The sequence below is a fragment of the Schistocerca serialis genome, chromosome 2, assembly GCF_023864345.2.
Source record: "Schistocerca serialis cubense isolate TAMUIC-IGC-003099 chromosome 2, iqSchSeri2.2, whole genome shotgun sequence".
Classification (NCBI taxonomy): Eukaryota; Metazoa; Arthropoda; class Insecta; order Orthoptera; family Acrididae; genus Schistocerca; species Schistocerca serialis.
This window is the reverse complement of record NC_064639.1, coordinates 776,585,336-776,602,593: the sequence shown is the minus strand read 5'-3', so window position 1 is coordinate 776,602,593 and position 17,258 is coordinate 776,585,336. Positions and strand designations below refer to the sequence as shown.

The window sequence follows — 17,258 nt, the reverse complement described above, 5'->3', positions numbered from 1 at the left end:
CTACTCTTAATATAAACTTTTACTTTAATTTGATGCACAAATATGAATGTTCACTGACTTGTCCGGATCAGCTGCACAAGTGATTTGATCTATAGGACAGATAACAGTGAATTGAAATATTAATATGAGGTGTAACTGACATATGCATGTGTTTACATGACCTGTGTCAAATAATCACAATATATAACCTGAAAAATTAGTAATATGAACCACAAAGTGCAGCTTTGTAATTTTTTGTATTACCTGATGTTTGTCAAATTCTTCTCTCAATACACTCTCAGCACCAAAGGCTCTTATAGTAGTCAGTCCTTGTAAAGTTGCAAGAAGGTGGGTGAATACAGGACTTTTAGCTGAAACAAATTTATAGATCTGATCAGGTATTATTTTTAGTTGTGAGGGAACTGAAATTAAAGACTCAAAACTAAAAAGAAATATTTGAAACATTGTGTAATCCTGACATTCTACAGTGTGTTTTCAGTTGGTAAAGTTATGTATTACCATAATTTTTAGAGTACTGGAAATACTTTCAAGTGAAGTGAAGGTGAAAATCAACTAAAACTATCTAAAGCTTTTAAATGAACCAAGGAAAACAGTGAAAATAATGATGCCATTCATATTGAAACTGATTTGGATTACTTGGGTAGTGAAAGTGCCGTATTGTGTAAAATTAATAAAATTTTAGCAGAAGACTTTTCCTTAATGTTAGAAGACCATGTAACTCCTACAGATTAACTTGATGAACTTCAAATCTCAAAAGTGGAAAAGAAATCCATCCATATAATGTTTTGAAACTAGAGTAAATTCAGTATCAAGTTTAGAGTTGGCCAGGTTCTGGAGGATGGTAATTCAGCAAACAAAAATTGACCATAAGATTTTGACAGATATTTGTGGGTGCTGCTTGAAATGTCTGTCTGAGGAAATCTATTGCATCTGCATTTGACCATTATTTTCAATCCATAAACTTCCTTACATCATTAAACTGTGTCCATTAAGTTAGGTGGTCAGTGTTTCCAGTATCACCTCATTTGTGTCGCAGCTACAATCTGGAAACTGAATCTGATTTTGTGTAACTACTTTTAATAATGCTCCCAGTAAAATTTTCTTAAGCCTTTATCCACACGTATGTTGTGCATTACTGTTACTTTTTAAAATGAAGTGGAGGATGGATAACATTTCTTGGTACAATATACTTTAATTTTGTTTTCTGTATCTGCACAGGGTTTGACAGTGCCATGAAAATGTCACAGTTGGTACAGATGTATCTATACTATCTGATGGTTGCTCGACTGCAAGCTAGGAATTTGAACACTGGAATAGGGAATAGAATCTTGATTGGCAAGTCCATCTACAGGGGAGCAGTGAGTCCAAACACTGTGTAGAGAAGAGCATGAAGAGAAACACAAAACACAACCAGTGGGAGTAATTGAACAACAAAACACAACACAACAGAGCATGGTGCGAGGAGAATGTCAGATCTGAGATAGTTGAAATCAGCCTGGCCTACTGCCACCAACAGGTAAACACCTGGATCACTGGTTCTGCCCATATAATATTTTGTGCACACTATCCGTAACAGTTTTCCACTTTATTTTGCTCAGAAACCCATGCCAGTTCATCTGTTCCCATATTCATGCCTACTGCTGGTTCCTCCCCCCATGAAAAGGCCACGTAGGACTGAAACTGGTAATGTTTGTGCCACAACTTCCGAAACAAAACCAGAGAGGGTGTGAGATTCCCCAGTAGTGGAACTACCCCACAATAGGCAACATCAGTGCAGCTGATGCCTCTGGAGTGGTGGAAGAGTACGGATACTGGCATAGTGGCTGGGCTGCCTGTAATGGTGAGGGCAAGCACAATCCAAAGATAAGAGATGAAAGAAGGGTGCTGGTTCCAATTTTATGGCTCCAGAGCACAAACTGCAGGTGCAAGCCTTGCTGGTGCTTTACTCTGCAGACAGCTGGTGATGGTGGGGGACAGCTGCAGGTGTGCACCCTGTCACATTTGGGGACCTCTTACTGGGAAAATGCTATGACTGACCTTGCCATCCAGCTGGTATGGTACAGCAGCATCATGGGTCCAACAGACTGCAGACACCACTCATTGGAGACATAGATCAGCTGTTCCTGATTGACATCCATTAAAAATAAATGCTGACACTTGTTCCCCACCTCTATACACAGCAGCCAGTCAAGTTATGCTCTGTGCAAAATTCTACCAGGTGGCTTCCTCTTTCATTCCATATTCACCTACTACTTTTCCTTCACTTCCTTTTCCTACTATCAAATTCCAGTCACCCATGACTATTAAATTTTTGTCTCCATTCACGACCTTAATAATTTCTTTTTTGTCATCATACGTTTCTTCAATTTCTTCATCATCTGCAGAGCTAGTTGGCATATAAACTTGTACTATTGTAGGAGGCGTGGGCTTCATGTCTATCTTGGCCATGATAATGCATTCACTATGCTGTTTGTAGTAGCTTACCCGCACTCCTATTTTTTATTCATTATTAAACCTACTCCTGCATTACCCCTATTTGATTTTGTGTTTATAACCCTGTATTCACCTCACCAAAAGTCTTGTTCCTCCTGCCACCGAACTTCACTAATTCCCACTATATCTAACTTTAACCTATCCATTTCCCTTTTTAAATTTTCTAATCTACCTGCCCGGTTAAGGGATCTGACATTCCACGCTCCGATCCGTAGAACGCCAGTTTTCTTTTTCCTGATAACGACGTCCTCTTGAATAGTCCCCGCCCGGAGATCCAAATGGGGGACTATTTTATCTCCGAAATATTTTACCCAAGAGGACGCCATCATCATTTATCCATGCAGTAAAGCTGCATGCCCTCAGGAAAAATTACGCCCATAGTTTCCCCTTGCTTTCAGCCGTTCGCAGTACCAGCACAGCAAGGCTGTTTTGGTTAATGTTGCAAGGCCAGGTCAGTCAATCATCCAGACTGTTGCCCCTGCAACTACTGAAAAGGCTGCTGCCCCTCTTCAGGAACCACATGTTTGTCTGGCCTCTCAACAGATACCCCTCCGTTGTGGTTGCACCTACGGTATGGCCATCTGTATCGCTGAGGTGCGCAAGCCTCCCCACCAGCGGCAAGGTCCATGGCTCATGGCGAAGGGCTTCAATATGTAGAACACGTTTTCTTTCTCCTGATAAAAACATTCTCCTGAGTAGTCCTTGCCTGAGATCCAAATGGGGGACTATTTTACCTCCGGAGTATTTTGTCCAAGAAGACACCATCATCATTTAACCATACAGTAAAGCTGCATACCCTCGTGAAAAATTACGGCTGTAGTTTCTCCTTGCTTCTAGCCATCCACAGTACCAACACAGCAAGGCCATTTTGGTGAATGTTACAAGGCCAGATCAGTCACTCATCCAGATTGTTGCCCCTTAAACTACTGAAAAGGCTGCTGCCCCTCTTCAGGAACCACACGTTTGTCTGGCCTCTCAACAGATACCCCTCCGTTGTGGTTGCACCTACAGTATGGCTATCTGTATCGCTGAGGTATGCAAGCCTCCCCACCAATGGCAAGGTCCATGGTTCATGGGGGGAGGGGGGGGGGGGGAGGGGGAGGACTAATTCTCATAGCAGGAAATTTAAGAAGAGCGAAACTGTAAAAGATAATTACTTAAGTCTCAACAAGGCTCTTAGTTTTAGTTACTGGTCTTTGTTTGGAACTCATGTTTTTCATTATATCCCTGGAATTAGTTTCTATTAATGTTGTAGTATGGTGAACTCATTGTGTATGGGAACTAGTGAGAGAAATGTATTTAAAATCAGATGCAAAATTTTCAGAACTTCCTCATTACTGCTGTGACCCAGTTGTTTCCCAACATATTAAGATTAAGAATGCAGTTATTGCTCCAAGATTACAATGATGATCATAAATTAAATATGAATTCCAGCTCTGAAAAATTGTTGCCTCTAATATGAAAATCATTACATAGTTTATCTTACTTACTCATTCCTTCCAGTCGCTTAATGTTCATCGAAGACCTCAGGTAAATTTTTCTCACAAACCAAAGGATAAAGCCCATAACAATAATAGGGATAAGATACACCCAGTTGACAGCCACTGCTATGACCAGTGATCCAAGCACACTCATAATGATCTAGAATTTAGATAAGAAATGTGGTCAGAGAAGTGAATATCATGTGACATAATTACAAACAGTAAAATTGGGCAAAGAGACAATCATACAACAGCACAAGTAGTCAAATAATTAGAAAAGTTATTTCAGGTACATGTAAAGAATGGGTGGATGATCAGAGGAGCTCTCAATTATCAGTCTCTCTCTTATGAAGCTTCACAAAAATATTAAGAACAATCAAAATATCTTACTAAATTGTCTTTGTCATAATAACACTTTTGTGTAGGTTAACTGGATGGATTATCATTCACACTTAGGGTAATCCTTATTATAGTACTACTGGAACAAAAAAGTAAAAAAAAATTGGCATGTATGCATTATTTTCAGTTTTTAACATATTACTTGACAGTGTTAAAAATTTAACTGGTAAGATATTTGTTACTGGAAATGGTGACCTGCAAATAAACTAATGTTTATTTCTGTACCATACAAACCACTGTAATGTGAATTATAGAAGATACACATTATTGTATTACACATGGAGCAGTCTTTCCATTGTGTTCAAAGGTAGAGAACGGGAAGAATGATTTCATTTGCCTGTGCATGATTGAGCTAATTTTATCTTTGTGGTCTGTACTATGAGGCTGAAAACATTATATTGTCAGCTATCTTATAACTTTTTTCATTATTAAAAGAGAATCTTATCTTTGTTTTGTAAATTTTGTTTGCTGCAAATGATTGCTGCACAAAGAAAACTAGTCAAAATCTTGTATTGATATGTGCTTCTATAAAGACAAAGTGTGTACACTTCTTTTGATACTTTTGCCTGTATTTAAAACTACATTACCTTCTTCTAGGCACTAGGTTTATTTAACTAACCATTCAGAATATTCCTTCACTTAGAAGTCAAATTCTTCAACACATATTTTATTCAGCACCACTTACTTATTTAAAATCAAATCGCAGAAAAGAATACTTCCTGACTCGTCTGGAAATACACAAAACAAAAGGCTTTTGGTGGTGAATACCTTATGCTCAATACAGTACTGTGAATATTTGCTTAATAACTCACACATCAGTGCTGGAGGCCACTGTTTGTAAATTCGATGAGGAAACACTCAGTTACCAACCACATTTTTGGTGCACCCATTCAGTTCATTAAAAATGCAATGCTCAGTTACATAGTGAACAAGGATAGTGTTGCATTGGGGAAACAGACAAATCCATGCAATAGCTAAACATTGTTTTTAGATAACACCAAAGTCCAAATTACAGTCCAGGAGGAAACAATGTACTGCAGGATCATCATCTACAGACCCACATGAGAGCTTGCTGTAAACATCTTATGATTGTCAAGCAAGCCTGTTGTGGTCCATGACAGCCCTTAAATCTGCAGCATGTGTGTTGTCATGTGATGTGACACTGCCAGTTGTATCCTTCCATTACAGGCTACAGGCCTAGTGACTTCACTAGATGTATTCGTACTCATAATGAGTGATCCATTGATAAGTCCAGTAGTTTTACAACAGTTCAGTTGTCCTCAGCTTGTAATCTCCAGGTTCATTACTATTATAATTTTGGGAATAATAACTTTTGTGCCTGGACTTTTATTAAACTGAATAACTGTCCAGTGCAAAACTTTTTGAAAAGATAAATACTCTATCTTGTGCAAGCCTTTTCATCTCCAAATAACTACTGCATCCTATGTCCTTCTGAATCTGATTATTGTATTCATCTCTTGGTCTCTCTCTACGATTTTTACCCTCTATGACTTTTACTCCTCACACTGTCCTCCAGTACTAAACTGGTTATCCATAGATGTCTCAGAATGTGTCCTATTGACTGATCCCTTCTTTTTGTCACGTTGTGGCACAATTTCTTTTATCATCAGTTCTACTCAGTCCCTCCCCATTAGTTACATGAGCTATCTAACCAATCTTCAGCATTCTTCTGCAGCACCACATTACAAGAGCTTTTACTCTCTTCTGTATAAGAAATTTATCATCCACATTTCACTTCCATACATGGCTACACTGAAGATAAACAACTTCAGAAAAGACTTCCTAATCAGTGCTGTGCACAGAAGCCCGGACCTCGGGTGGTGGCAGCACTGATCTACAAGAGTCTCAGGATGAAGTGAGCCCTTGATGTCAACACACGAGTGGAGCAGTGCTGTACATAATCACTGGTGTGCTACAGGCTCTGCAGAGTCATGCACAGAGGCGCAGCCCACAGTATGCAGCAACACTTCAGGGACTAGTCCATGCCATGTGCAAGCACTGGCTTGCTGCAGTCTATGGACTGGTGGCAGCACTGACCGCTGTTGTGAGGTATATGAATGGCAAGTACAGCAGTCCTTACTCACTATGTTTACATGGCCTCCAAAAACCTGATTTCGTAAACTGATTTCCCAATGCTGCTTTTGATCGCTCATGTAAACACTCCAAAATCAATTTAGGAAATATGCTTCTTGCTGTCAGTTTTTGACTTTCACAATCGATTTTGGTTATCAAATAAAGAGCACAACTGTTTTTGAAAAGTGCATGGGCTGTCAAGTTACCACTCATTTTATAAAAATTTCGACTAATATAGATGAAGTGGCGTTTTTCACTGTGAAGTAGAAGTAGAAATATTATACTGAGCATGAATCTGCCTACTTCTAATATGTAATTGAAGAGAAATATTGATTGTGCTGACCCAATCAGAAACTTGTGCTGACTAAACCAGAAACTGTAACAGCTGATTTCCTGACGCAATATTTGACTGGGGTAGCAAATCCACTTCAGGCCTTTAACATGTAAGTGTGACAGCGAAAATGGTTCCCAAAATTTGTTTTCATCTTCCAGAAGATATGTCATATTTAAATGTAGTGGGTGTAGTGCTGCAACTTCGCCATTTTTTTCCTAATGCACAAAATGAGTGTGGAAACTGAATGTGATTTGCAGAGGAAGAAGAGCATGTCAGGAAAAAGGGAAATGAAAGAAAAACTAATCAGTGGTGAGTATATAACTGCACAGCCTAGAGGAATCTTAAAAGTACAGTTTGGATGACATGTAAGCCTATTTTGGATGGTGATGGGAAAGAAGTTAATTTTGTTTACTGTTCACTGTGCAATGAAATTTATGCTCACGCTAAAGTGTCAATTGGCACTTTGCGCATTTCTAGCCATTCTTGCTTGTTTAATAAACAACGATCTTATGTGTATGAGAAATGACTTCCTAAACCTACTCAGGAGATAATTGTCAACAAATGAATGGATAGATGTGCATGAGACTAAGTTTGCAAGGAACTATAGGAAGTGAAGGTTTCTGGATCTTGTTGAGACATTGGCTGACCCTGGAAGAACTTACAGATAAGAGTCTGCAAAGGCTATTATTATTCATGCCACAAACATATCACAGCACATGGTAAAAAGTACTAAAAGCCTAAGACATATAATAATGCCATAGGTAATAGCTCATATAATAAAAAGTGAATGCTCACCAACTACGGACATGTGGTCATGCAGCGCAAGAAGAAACCATTATCTGACGCGCTCTGTTTCCTATTCTGTTCACCGGGAATTCAGTTTCCAGGTGAACCAAAAACTGGCAATAACATACGAAGAGAACTGTTGAGAAGATATATGTCTCTTGGTATCCATGACTCTGCTTTGAAAGACAAGCATTTTACAAGTGGTCAAGGTGCCAACATTGCCACTGCATTGCACAATTATTCAGGACTGAATTGTTCCTGTCATATGCTAAATAAAGTGTTACGAAATACTTTTAATGCGAAGTATATATGCGTCAGTTGTTCACAAGTTCATGGTCTTTGCAAAAGAACTCATCACTTATGAAAGGAAAAGGAGGAAGAGGAGGAGGAGGTGGAGATTAGTGTTTAATGTCCCATCAACAACGAGGTCATTAGAGACGGAGCAGCAGCTTGGATTAGGGAAGGTTGAGGATGGAAATCGGCCATGCCCTTTTGGAGGAAACATACCGACATTTGACTGAAGTGATTTAGGGAAATCATGGAAAACCTAAATCAGGATGGCTGGATGAGGGATTGAAGTGTCATCATGAAAAGAAAAGTGTCCTTCTTAATGCTCTTGACAGATCGCTAGAGCAGTCCAATGATACTCACTGGAATACACGGTTGATGTTGTTATAAGCAGTAGAAAGCCAATATTCGACTTTATGCAAAAAGTTCTCAAAGAAGGGATAAATAGCTCGAATTGAACTAGTTTCTCTTCTCACTGCATTTATGATATTTTTTTACTGTAAATCTTATACATTATCACTTATTTTGTATCTTTTAAAACAGAGGCTTTTTGCAACTCTTCAAGGAGATGTCCAAGGAATTAGATCTAGAGCAATCACCTACACTACACCTTCTGGAAAATTACAGCATTTGAGTCAGGCCACAGGGCTGCAGTGGGTAGAGGCACAGGCTGTCAGGCAGCTGCGTTGAATGTGGTGGGTTGGACCAGAGAAGTGCGCAGTTTGGGCAGAGGGCCACTCTGTAATACTCTCTTTTTAGGACTTAAATCTATATTTGAAGCTGACAAATTGTTCTTCTTCATAAACACTTTTCTTGCCCTTGCCAGTCTACATTTTATACCCTCTCTACTTTAGCACTCATCAGTTACTTTGCAGCCCAAATAGCAAAACTTATCTACTACATTAAGTGTCTCATTTCCCAATCTAATTCCCTCAGCATCACCTGATTTAATGTTACTACATTCCATTATCCTTGGCGTGCTTTTGTAGATGTCCATCTTATATCTTCCTTTCAAGACACTTTCCATTATGTTTAACTACTCTTCCAAGTCTTTGCTGCCTCTGATAGAATTACAATATCATTGGCTGACCTCAAATTTTTTGTTTCTTTAATTCCTATTCCAAATTTTTCTTGGTTTCCTTTAATTTTGTTCAATCTGCAGACTGAATAACGTAAGGGACAGGCTACAACCCTCTCTCACTCCTTTCTCAGCCACTGCTTTCCTTTCATGCCAATCAGCTCTTATAACTGCCATCTGGTTTCTGTACAAGTTGTAAATGGCCTTTCGCTCCCTCTATTTTACTCCTGCTACCTTCAAAATTTGAAAGAGAGTATTCCAGTTAAGTCAGTGCTCTGTCAAATTCTTCTCACTGTATCATATCTCCCATATCATCCTCATCTGCATCCTCTTCCTTTTGTATAATATTGCTTTCAACTTCATCTCCCTTGCAGAGACCCTATATATACTCCTTCCATCTTTTGAGCTCTCCTTCTTTGGTTAGCACTGGTTTCGCATCTCAGCTCTTGATATTCATACAGCTGCTTCTCTTTTCTCCAAAGGCCTCTTTAATTTTTCTGCGAATGGTTCCTGTGCCAGTGAAGTATGCTTTTAAATCTTTATATTTGTCCTCTAGCCAATCCTACTTAATCCAACTTGTGTGTCCTGTCAGTCTCATTTTTTATATATTTGTATTGCTTTTCACCTGCTTTATTTGCTGCATTTTTAAATTTTCTCCTTTCATCAGTAAAATTCAATATCTCATGTGTTATTCATAGATTTCCACTAGGCCTGGTCCTTTTACCTATTTGACCCTCTGCTGCCTTCACTGTTTCATCTCTCAAAGCTACCCATTCATCTTCTACTGTATTCTCTTTATCTGGTCTGATCAGTCATTGCCTAATGCTCCCTTCAAAACTCCCTGCAACCTCTGGTTCTTTCAACTTATCCAGATCACATCTCCTTAATTTCTTACCTTTTTGCAATTTCTTCACTTTTAATTTACACTTCATAACAAATAAATTGCAGTCAGAGTCCACATCTGCTACTGAAAAGTCTAACAAATTAAAATCTGCCTTTTAAATACTCTGTCTTACCATTATATAATGAGCCTGAAATCTTCCAGTCTCTCCACATCTCTTCCACATATACCAATTTTCTTTCATGATTCTTAAACAAGGTGTTAGCCATACCAGGTGGCTTCCTCTTTCATTCCTTTCCCCTGACCATACTCACCTACCAGTTTTCCTCCTCTTCTTTTGCCTACTATCGAATTCCAGTCACCTACGACTATTACATTTTCATCTCCCTTAACTATCAAGGTAATTTCTTTTATCTCATCACACATTTCTTCAATCTCTTCATCATCTGCGGAGCTATTGCATATAAATAAACTTGTGCTATTGTGGTGGGCAAGGGCTTTGTGGCTATCTTGCTACATTAATGTGTTCACTATGCTGTTCTTAGTAGCTTACCCACATGCCTATTTTCTTATTCATCATTAAATGTACTCCTGCATTACCCCTATTTGATTTTGTATTTATGACCTGGTATTCACCTGACCAGAAGTCCTGTTCCACCTGTCACTGAACTTCACTAATTCCCACAGTATCTAACCATAATCTGTCCATTTCCATTTTCAAATTTTCTAATCTATCTGCCCAATTAAGGGGTCTAACATTCCACACTCTGATCTATAGAGTGCTACTTTTGTTTCTCCTGATGACGACATCCTTCTGAGTAGTCCCTGCCTGGAGATCCAAATGGGGGATTGTTTTACCTCCAGAATATTTTCATGATTTAATCATACAGTCAGTAGAGCTGCATGCGCTTGGGAAAAATTATGGCTGTCATTTCCCCTTGCTGTCAGTCTCCAGGAGAGGACAGTACTCTGTGTGAGGGTTACCATAAGTCATGTATCAGAGTACTATCAGGAGAGGATTGTACTGTGATACAGGACCCTCAGTAACCCACACAACACACTCATTCGCAGTGTATTTGAATCACCCGACAATAGTCAGGGTGACTTATAGCTGTTTATGAACATCTACTAACTCATCGTATGCTTGAGAACAGCAGTCATAGTGGGCCTGAACTGCAGGATGGGCAATGTTTTATGGCACATTAAAAGATAAGTTTAAATTAATCTTGCTGATTCTCTTTTAATCTCTGTATCTGTTAAACTAAAAGTATTTGCTAATTCCCTTTAGGAACTGAAACAATTAATAATTCAATACGAGATTTCTGTTAAGACAACAGAAAAATTGGTGTGAAAGGCAGACCTTCTGATTTTCTGAAACTTTTTTGATGTAATGGTCACTAAAAAATTCGAAAATAGCATTAATTTATGGCAAATACACACAATATACATTCGCATTGTAGGGGAAAACTAAAAGTAACATGCTATGTTGGTTACACTATGTGCTGCAGTAATCGTAAATTACAATTACCAAGTTATTATGAAATATGTTCTGTACAATACTTGTACTTACTAAAAATTCTTAAAATTGCATTTAATTTGATTTTTACCAATGCAATAAATTCTGCGGTGTGTTGTTACACATGGATACAAGACAAGTCACAATTACAATTTATGTAAATATCATAATTAGCTCATAATAATTCAAAACAATGAATATGAGACAAGTCACAGTTATTATTTGTATAAACATTATAATTAACTCATATTAATAAAAAATCAACAGTTACGTCTGTAGAAAGAAAGAAATTAGCTAAAAACGTATGGTATACAGGGTGTTACAAAAAGGTACGGCCAAACTTTCAGGAAACATTCCTCACACGCAAAGAAAGAAAATATGTTATGTGGACATGTGTCCGGAAACGCTTACTTTCCATGTTAGAGCTCATTTTATTACTTCTCTTCAAATCACATTAATCATGGAATGGAAACACACAGCAACAGAACGTACCAGCGTGACTTCAAACACTTTGTTACAGGAAATGTTCAAAATGTCCTCCGTTAGCGAGGATACATGCATCCACCCTCCATCGCACGGAATCCCTGATGCGCTGATGCAGCTCTGGAGAATGACGTATTGTATCACAGCCGTTCACAATACAAGCACGAGCTTGACAAGAGCTTTCAAATGCCCCCATAAATGAAAGTCAAGAGGGTTGAGGTCAGGAGAGCGTGGAGGCCATGGAATTGGTCGGCCTCTACCAATCCATCGGTCATCGAATCTGTTGTTGAGAAGTGTATGAACACTTCAACTGAAATGTGCAGGAGCTCCATCGTGCATGAACCACATGTTGTGTCGTACTTGTAAAGGCATTTTCTAGCAGCACAGGTAGAGTATCTCATATGAAATAATGATAACGTGCTCCATTGAGCGTAGGTGGACGAAACTAAAATGAGCTCTAACATGGAAATTAAGCGTTTCCGGACACATCTCCACATAACATCTTTTCTTTATTTGTGTGTGAGGAATGTTTCCTGAAAGTTTGGCCGTACCTTTTTGTAACACCCTGTATACAGGAAACATGTAACTTGGTTAATTTAGGCTCATAATAATAAAAATAATAGTAACATCAACAGCGAAGCCTTTAGCACATAAGATAATATTTAACTTTGTTAATGTAGGATGGAATTCATAAATTCATCTACTGTGTGGAAGGACTTCTTCTGAAATAACATTTTTACTTTGTCTCTGAATCTTTCTCTATTTAACTTCGATCTTTCTGGTACTGGTATTGCATACAACTCCCACATGCCTTATGCAGTTGCTTACACATTCTTTGACTAATTACAAATAATTCATTGGAATGATGGAACTGATAAAGATAAATGCCTTCACTTTAAAAAAAAAATTGTAAATTTTCATGAAAAAAAGCACATTGTTATGTGGATTTAAATAAAAGGCACTGGAATGAAAAAAGTGTTTAGTGGTGGAGGAGAGGGACGCTTATCTCATTATCTTAATTATTCTCATCAGAATAATAAATATCTCTCTGTGTGGAGCACCCCAAAATGGAACGCGACGTGTGTACACTGAATTTACTAGTGCAAAGTAGACACATTTTACTGTTTCATTGTCATAAACTTTTCTCTACTCAGGACATTATAAATGCATAGTACAAACTGCTCAGTCTATTTATTAACTTTTTTATGTATGTCCCACAGTAAGGTCTCATCTACTTACACTCCGTGGAATTTAGTGATTACTTCTGGGTTTATATGTACAGGTTCAAATCTGCCATCATCTGTCCTTGATAAATCTACAATATGTGATGGATGAAAATGTATAATCACAGCTGTGTCCTTGTTGACTAACAGTTTTTTTTAGTATTTAAGCAAATTGCCAGCCTGGACTTGTATTGGAGACCATGTTATTGAGTTCATTAGGACAGAGATTTTAATATAGTACCAGCAAGCTGCAGCAGGAAGCTGCCATTGTCATCAGGTCCATGTCATCTCCTCTAAACTTACGGACAATGGCATAAACATCTAGCAGTTCAAAGTGCAGTGCCATCAGCCATAAGGATTGAGGCTTTCTTCCATTTATTGTAAAGGCCTTAATCTATTTTAAATATGGTTTTACTGCTTTAACAGCCTGTAATCTAGTTTTATATATTGGGATTAACTGATTTACATATTATTGTAAATTTGTCATACTTTATTGTTGTCATAAGTAGACATTGTCTTATAGAAGACATGCATATCTACCACAAGTAGGGAAAGAAAAGTATGCTTACTTCTATATATATAATTTCCCACTTTTTGCTGCTGTGTTTAGTTTGACAATGCATGAACATTTTCTCACCAAATGCTACTAATAGGTATGATCCACATACAAACACCACCCATAGGTATGACCCACATACATTTTAACAGCACTTTACTTAACTCACAGTAGACCTAATGAAAATATATTTCTTGTTTCAAGATCTTAATGTATACTTTTTAGTTTTTCCTATTATACCAAAGAAGATGGTTATTGTGGGACAAAACCTCTTATGATTGTGTCATAAAATGTGACAGTGTCAAAAATAAACAAAACTTCGTAATCAGATATGCCATAAACACAACATGAATGTGAGTCTGGTTCTCTTTTATAATACCATAAAGTTCACCTCATGTGGTTGGATCAAGAAACAGTGTTTTGGGGAATAGCTCTGAGTCAGAACTGAGAAAGGGCACAGGAGCAACAATGTGAGAAGAAAGTTTGTTGTCAGTGTTTGTGAAGAATATACTGAATATTTCACATATTTCTTTAGGGTCAGAGATATTGCTACCCTCATACTTAATGTATGTGATTGAGTGACCCTTGCTTTCCTTACCACTGTCCCATTCATAATTTCCCACATTACTTTAGATTTATTCTCAGTGTTGACTATAAACAGCCGGTTGTAGTTTCTTTGCTTGTGAATAACCTTGCTGAGAATTTTGTTTTATACAATCATGAATTAACTGTTGTATATAGTTCTGTTGTACGCAAGAACAGTTTTTTTTATTTTTGCAAGAAATTTGTATTTCTAAAGTTATCCATTTCTGACAAGATTTTTTTGCATGAACCTTTCTTTTTTAAAACAAATTTATCTGATGGGTTTGATTTTACTCAAACACAAAAAAAATACTGGTAGTCAACTTACATATACAAAAATAAATAATATATGACCAAAATGCATGGATTTTGCAGTTAGCTGATTTCATGACAACTTCTACACTAGATGAACACTGTAGCATCAGTACATCTCATAAAAGCAGAGTAAATTGTGGAGCACAACACTGAACCTCTTCTGCTTCGGGCAGCTAATTATTTAAAAAAATTGTTCAAATAGCTTTGAGCACTGTGGGACTTAACTTCTGAGGTCATCAGTCCTCCAGAACCTAGAACTACTTAAACCTAACTAACCTAAGGACATCACACACACCCATGCTCGAGGCAGGATTCGAACCTGTGACCATAGCAGTCGCGCCGTTCCAGACAGTAGTGCCTAGGACCGCTCGGCCATCCCGGCCGGCCTAATTATTCAATTCTTTGTCCTAGTCAGATTTTGTATGTTATTTTTTGTTGAAATGAACAATTTTTATGTAGCACACATTGTATGATCAGACACTCAGCACTGACATATTTCCAAAATTTTGTGCTAATTTTGATGGAAATTGGGTTTTCTGTTATGATGACAAAGAACAAAAACTGAATATGATAACTAATGGCATTCATGCTGAAAGTAGTGTGATGTTTCCTGAAGTGTGGCTTGATTAATTGTAACATGTAAAAAATATAGTACATGAAATGCAGTTAATTAAAGAAACTGTAACTAAATACTAACTTGAGTTGCATCCATAACAGCCTTTGGAAGAATTTCATCAACTGCTCCCATGTCTTTTGAAAACCTATTTAATATACGACCTGAAACAAAAATTTTACAAAAGAAATGTTAGGTGAAGAATAACTTATACTGAAATGAAAATTTTTGATGTTCAATTATGGCAACAGAAAATTTTTTCAAAACATTTACATTTTTACTAGAACAAGCAATACAGTTAATTTCTCCATCACAAACCTAAGTTCAAGTCCAAAAATTGCTCATAGTAATTTAGCACCATATCTTTGTTTCAGTGTGACAGTATCCACCTTTAACTGCTACCTACTCGCTTGAAGCATGTGATCAAGCAATTACTTCTTATTAACAACTGATGATGGCTCATTTCTACTTTAATATAATTTTATCAATTTGGCATTAATTATTATTTTAGTTGGTGGGGCAGAGATAACAGTTCCACAAGCAGAAGCAACAGATAAGAATTCAAAAAATTTCAAAACTTAAAAAAATTAGTCATTGTATAGAAAGATCCAGATGGGTAGCAGAAGAAAGCCAGTAAACAGGCATGAGAGAAAGAGCACTCAAACAAGTTGTAGAATATAATAGTGCTTACACTATGTGATCAAAAGCATCCGGACACCTTGCTGAAAATGACATACGAGGTGCGGCTAGAAAAAAACCGGACTGATGCTGGAAAAAACATTTATTTACAATTATTTATTTTATCTCCTTCAATGTACTCTCCTCCTTGGTCTCTACACCGCTCCATACGAATTTTCCACTGTTCATAGCAATGCTGCAGATCATTTTCGGTAAGTCCATACATTACTTCCGTCGCTTTTTCTTTTACTGCTTCAACAGTCTCAAATCTAGTTCCTTTCAAAGCTGACTTGACTTTAGGGAAAAGAAAAAAGTCACAGGGGGCCAAATCAGGTGAGTAGGGTGGATGATCTAAGATGGGAATGTTGTGTTTTGCCAAAAACATCTTCACTGACAACGCACTGTGAGCTGGGGCATTGTCTTGGTGAAGGATCCATGACTTTTTTCTCCACAAATTGTTCCGTTTTCTCCATACTCGCTCACGTAGGGTAGCCAGGACGCTAATGTACTAATGCTGATTCACTGTTTGTCCCTCTGGTACCCAATCAATGTGCACAATCCCTTTGATGTCAAAAAAAAAAAAAAAAAAAAAAACAATCATCATTGCCTTGAATTTCGATTTTGACATTCATGCTTTTTTTTGTCGTGGAGAACCAGGAGTTTTCCAATGCATCGATTGGCGTTTAGTTTCGGGATCGTAAGTAAAAAACCACGATTCATCGCAAGTAATAACATTTTGTAAGAAGGTGGGATCACTTTCAATGTTTTCCAGGATGTCAGAACAAATCATTCTTCGGCGTTCCTTCTGTTCAATTGTGAGACACTTTGGCACCATTTTTGAACGCACTTTGTTCATGTTGAAACTTTCATGAAGAATCTGCTAAACACTTTCCTTGTCAACTCCTGTTAACTCAGACACTGCTCTGATTGTTAAACGGCGATCTTGTCGAACAAGTTTACCGATTTTTTCAATTTTGGCCCATTCTTCACAAAGTGCTGCACTGCGGAGAGGTATCAATGTCGCTTGGTGAGGTCTGGCATGAAGTCAGCATTCCAAAACATCCCAAAGGTATCCTATAGGAGTCCATTACAGGGATGTTATTGTCATGTATCCACTCCACCACAGGCCATGCATTATGAACAGGTGCTTCATCATCTTGAAAGATGCAATTGTCATCCCCAAATTGCTCTTCAACAGTGGGAAGCAAGAAGGTGCTTAAAACATCAAAGTATGCCTATGCTGTGATAGTGCCACTCAAAACAACAAGGTGTGCAAGCCCCCTCCATGAAAAACATGACCACGCCATAACACCACTGCCTCCAAATTTTACTGTTCACACTACATATGCTGGCAAATGAACCTCACTGCCCATTCACCATACCCTCACCCTGCCATAGTATCGCCACATTTAGTACCATGATTTGTCACTCCACACATTTTTCCACTGTTCAATCATCCAATGTTTACTCTTCTTACACCAAGTGAGGCATCATGCAG

The 17,258-nt window shown here is 37.9% G+C and overlaps 1 protein-coding gene across 3 annotated transcripts in view; it reads right to left on the bottom strand.

The window, feature by feature from the left end:
• The window catches only part of LOC126458000 (ATP-binding cassette sub-family C member 4-like), a 310,841-nt gene that overhangs the window by 55,572 nt on the left and 238,011 nt on the right, over positions 1-17,258 (bottom strand). For all 3 annotated transcript variants that reach the window (XM_050094772.1, XM_050094773.1, XM_050094774.1), the window contains 3 exons: positions 15,167-15,246; positions 3,984-4,134; positions 244-350 (listed from right to left, as the gene is read on the bottom strand). In XM_050094772.1, the coding sequence (XP_049950729.1) occupies positions 244-350; positions 3,984-4,134; positions 15,167-15,246 (338 nt within the window). The remainder of the gene's footprint in view (positions 1-243; positions 351-3,983; positions 4,135-15,166; positions 15,247-17,258) is intronic.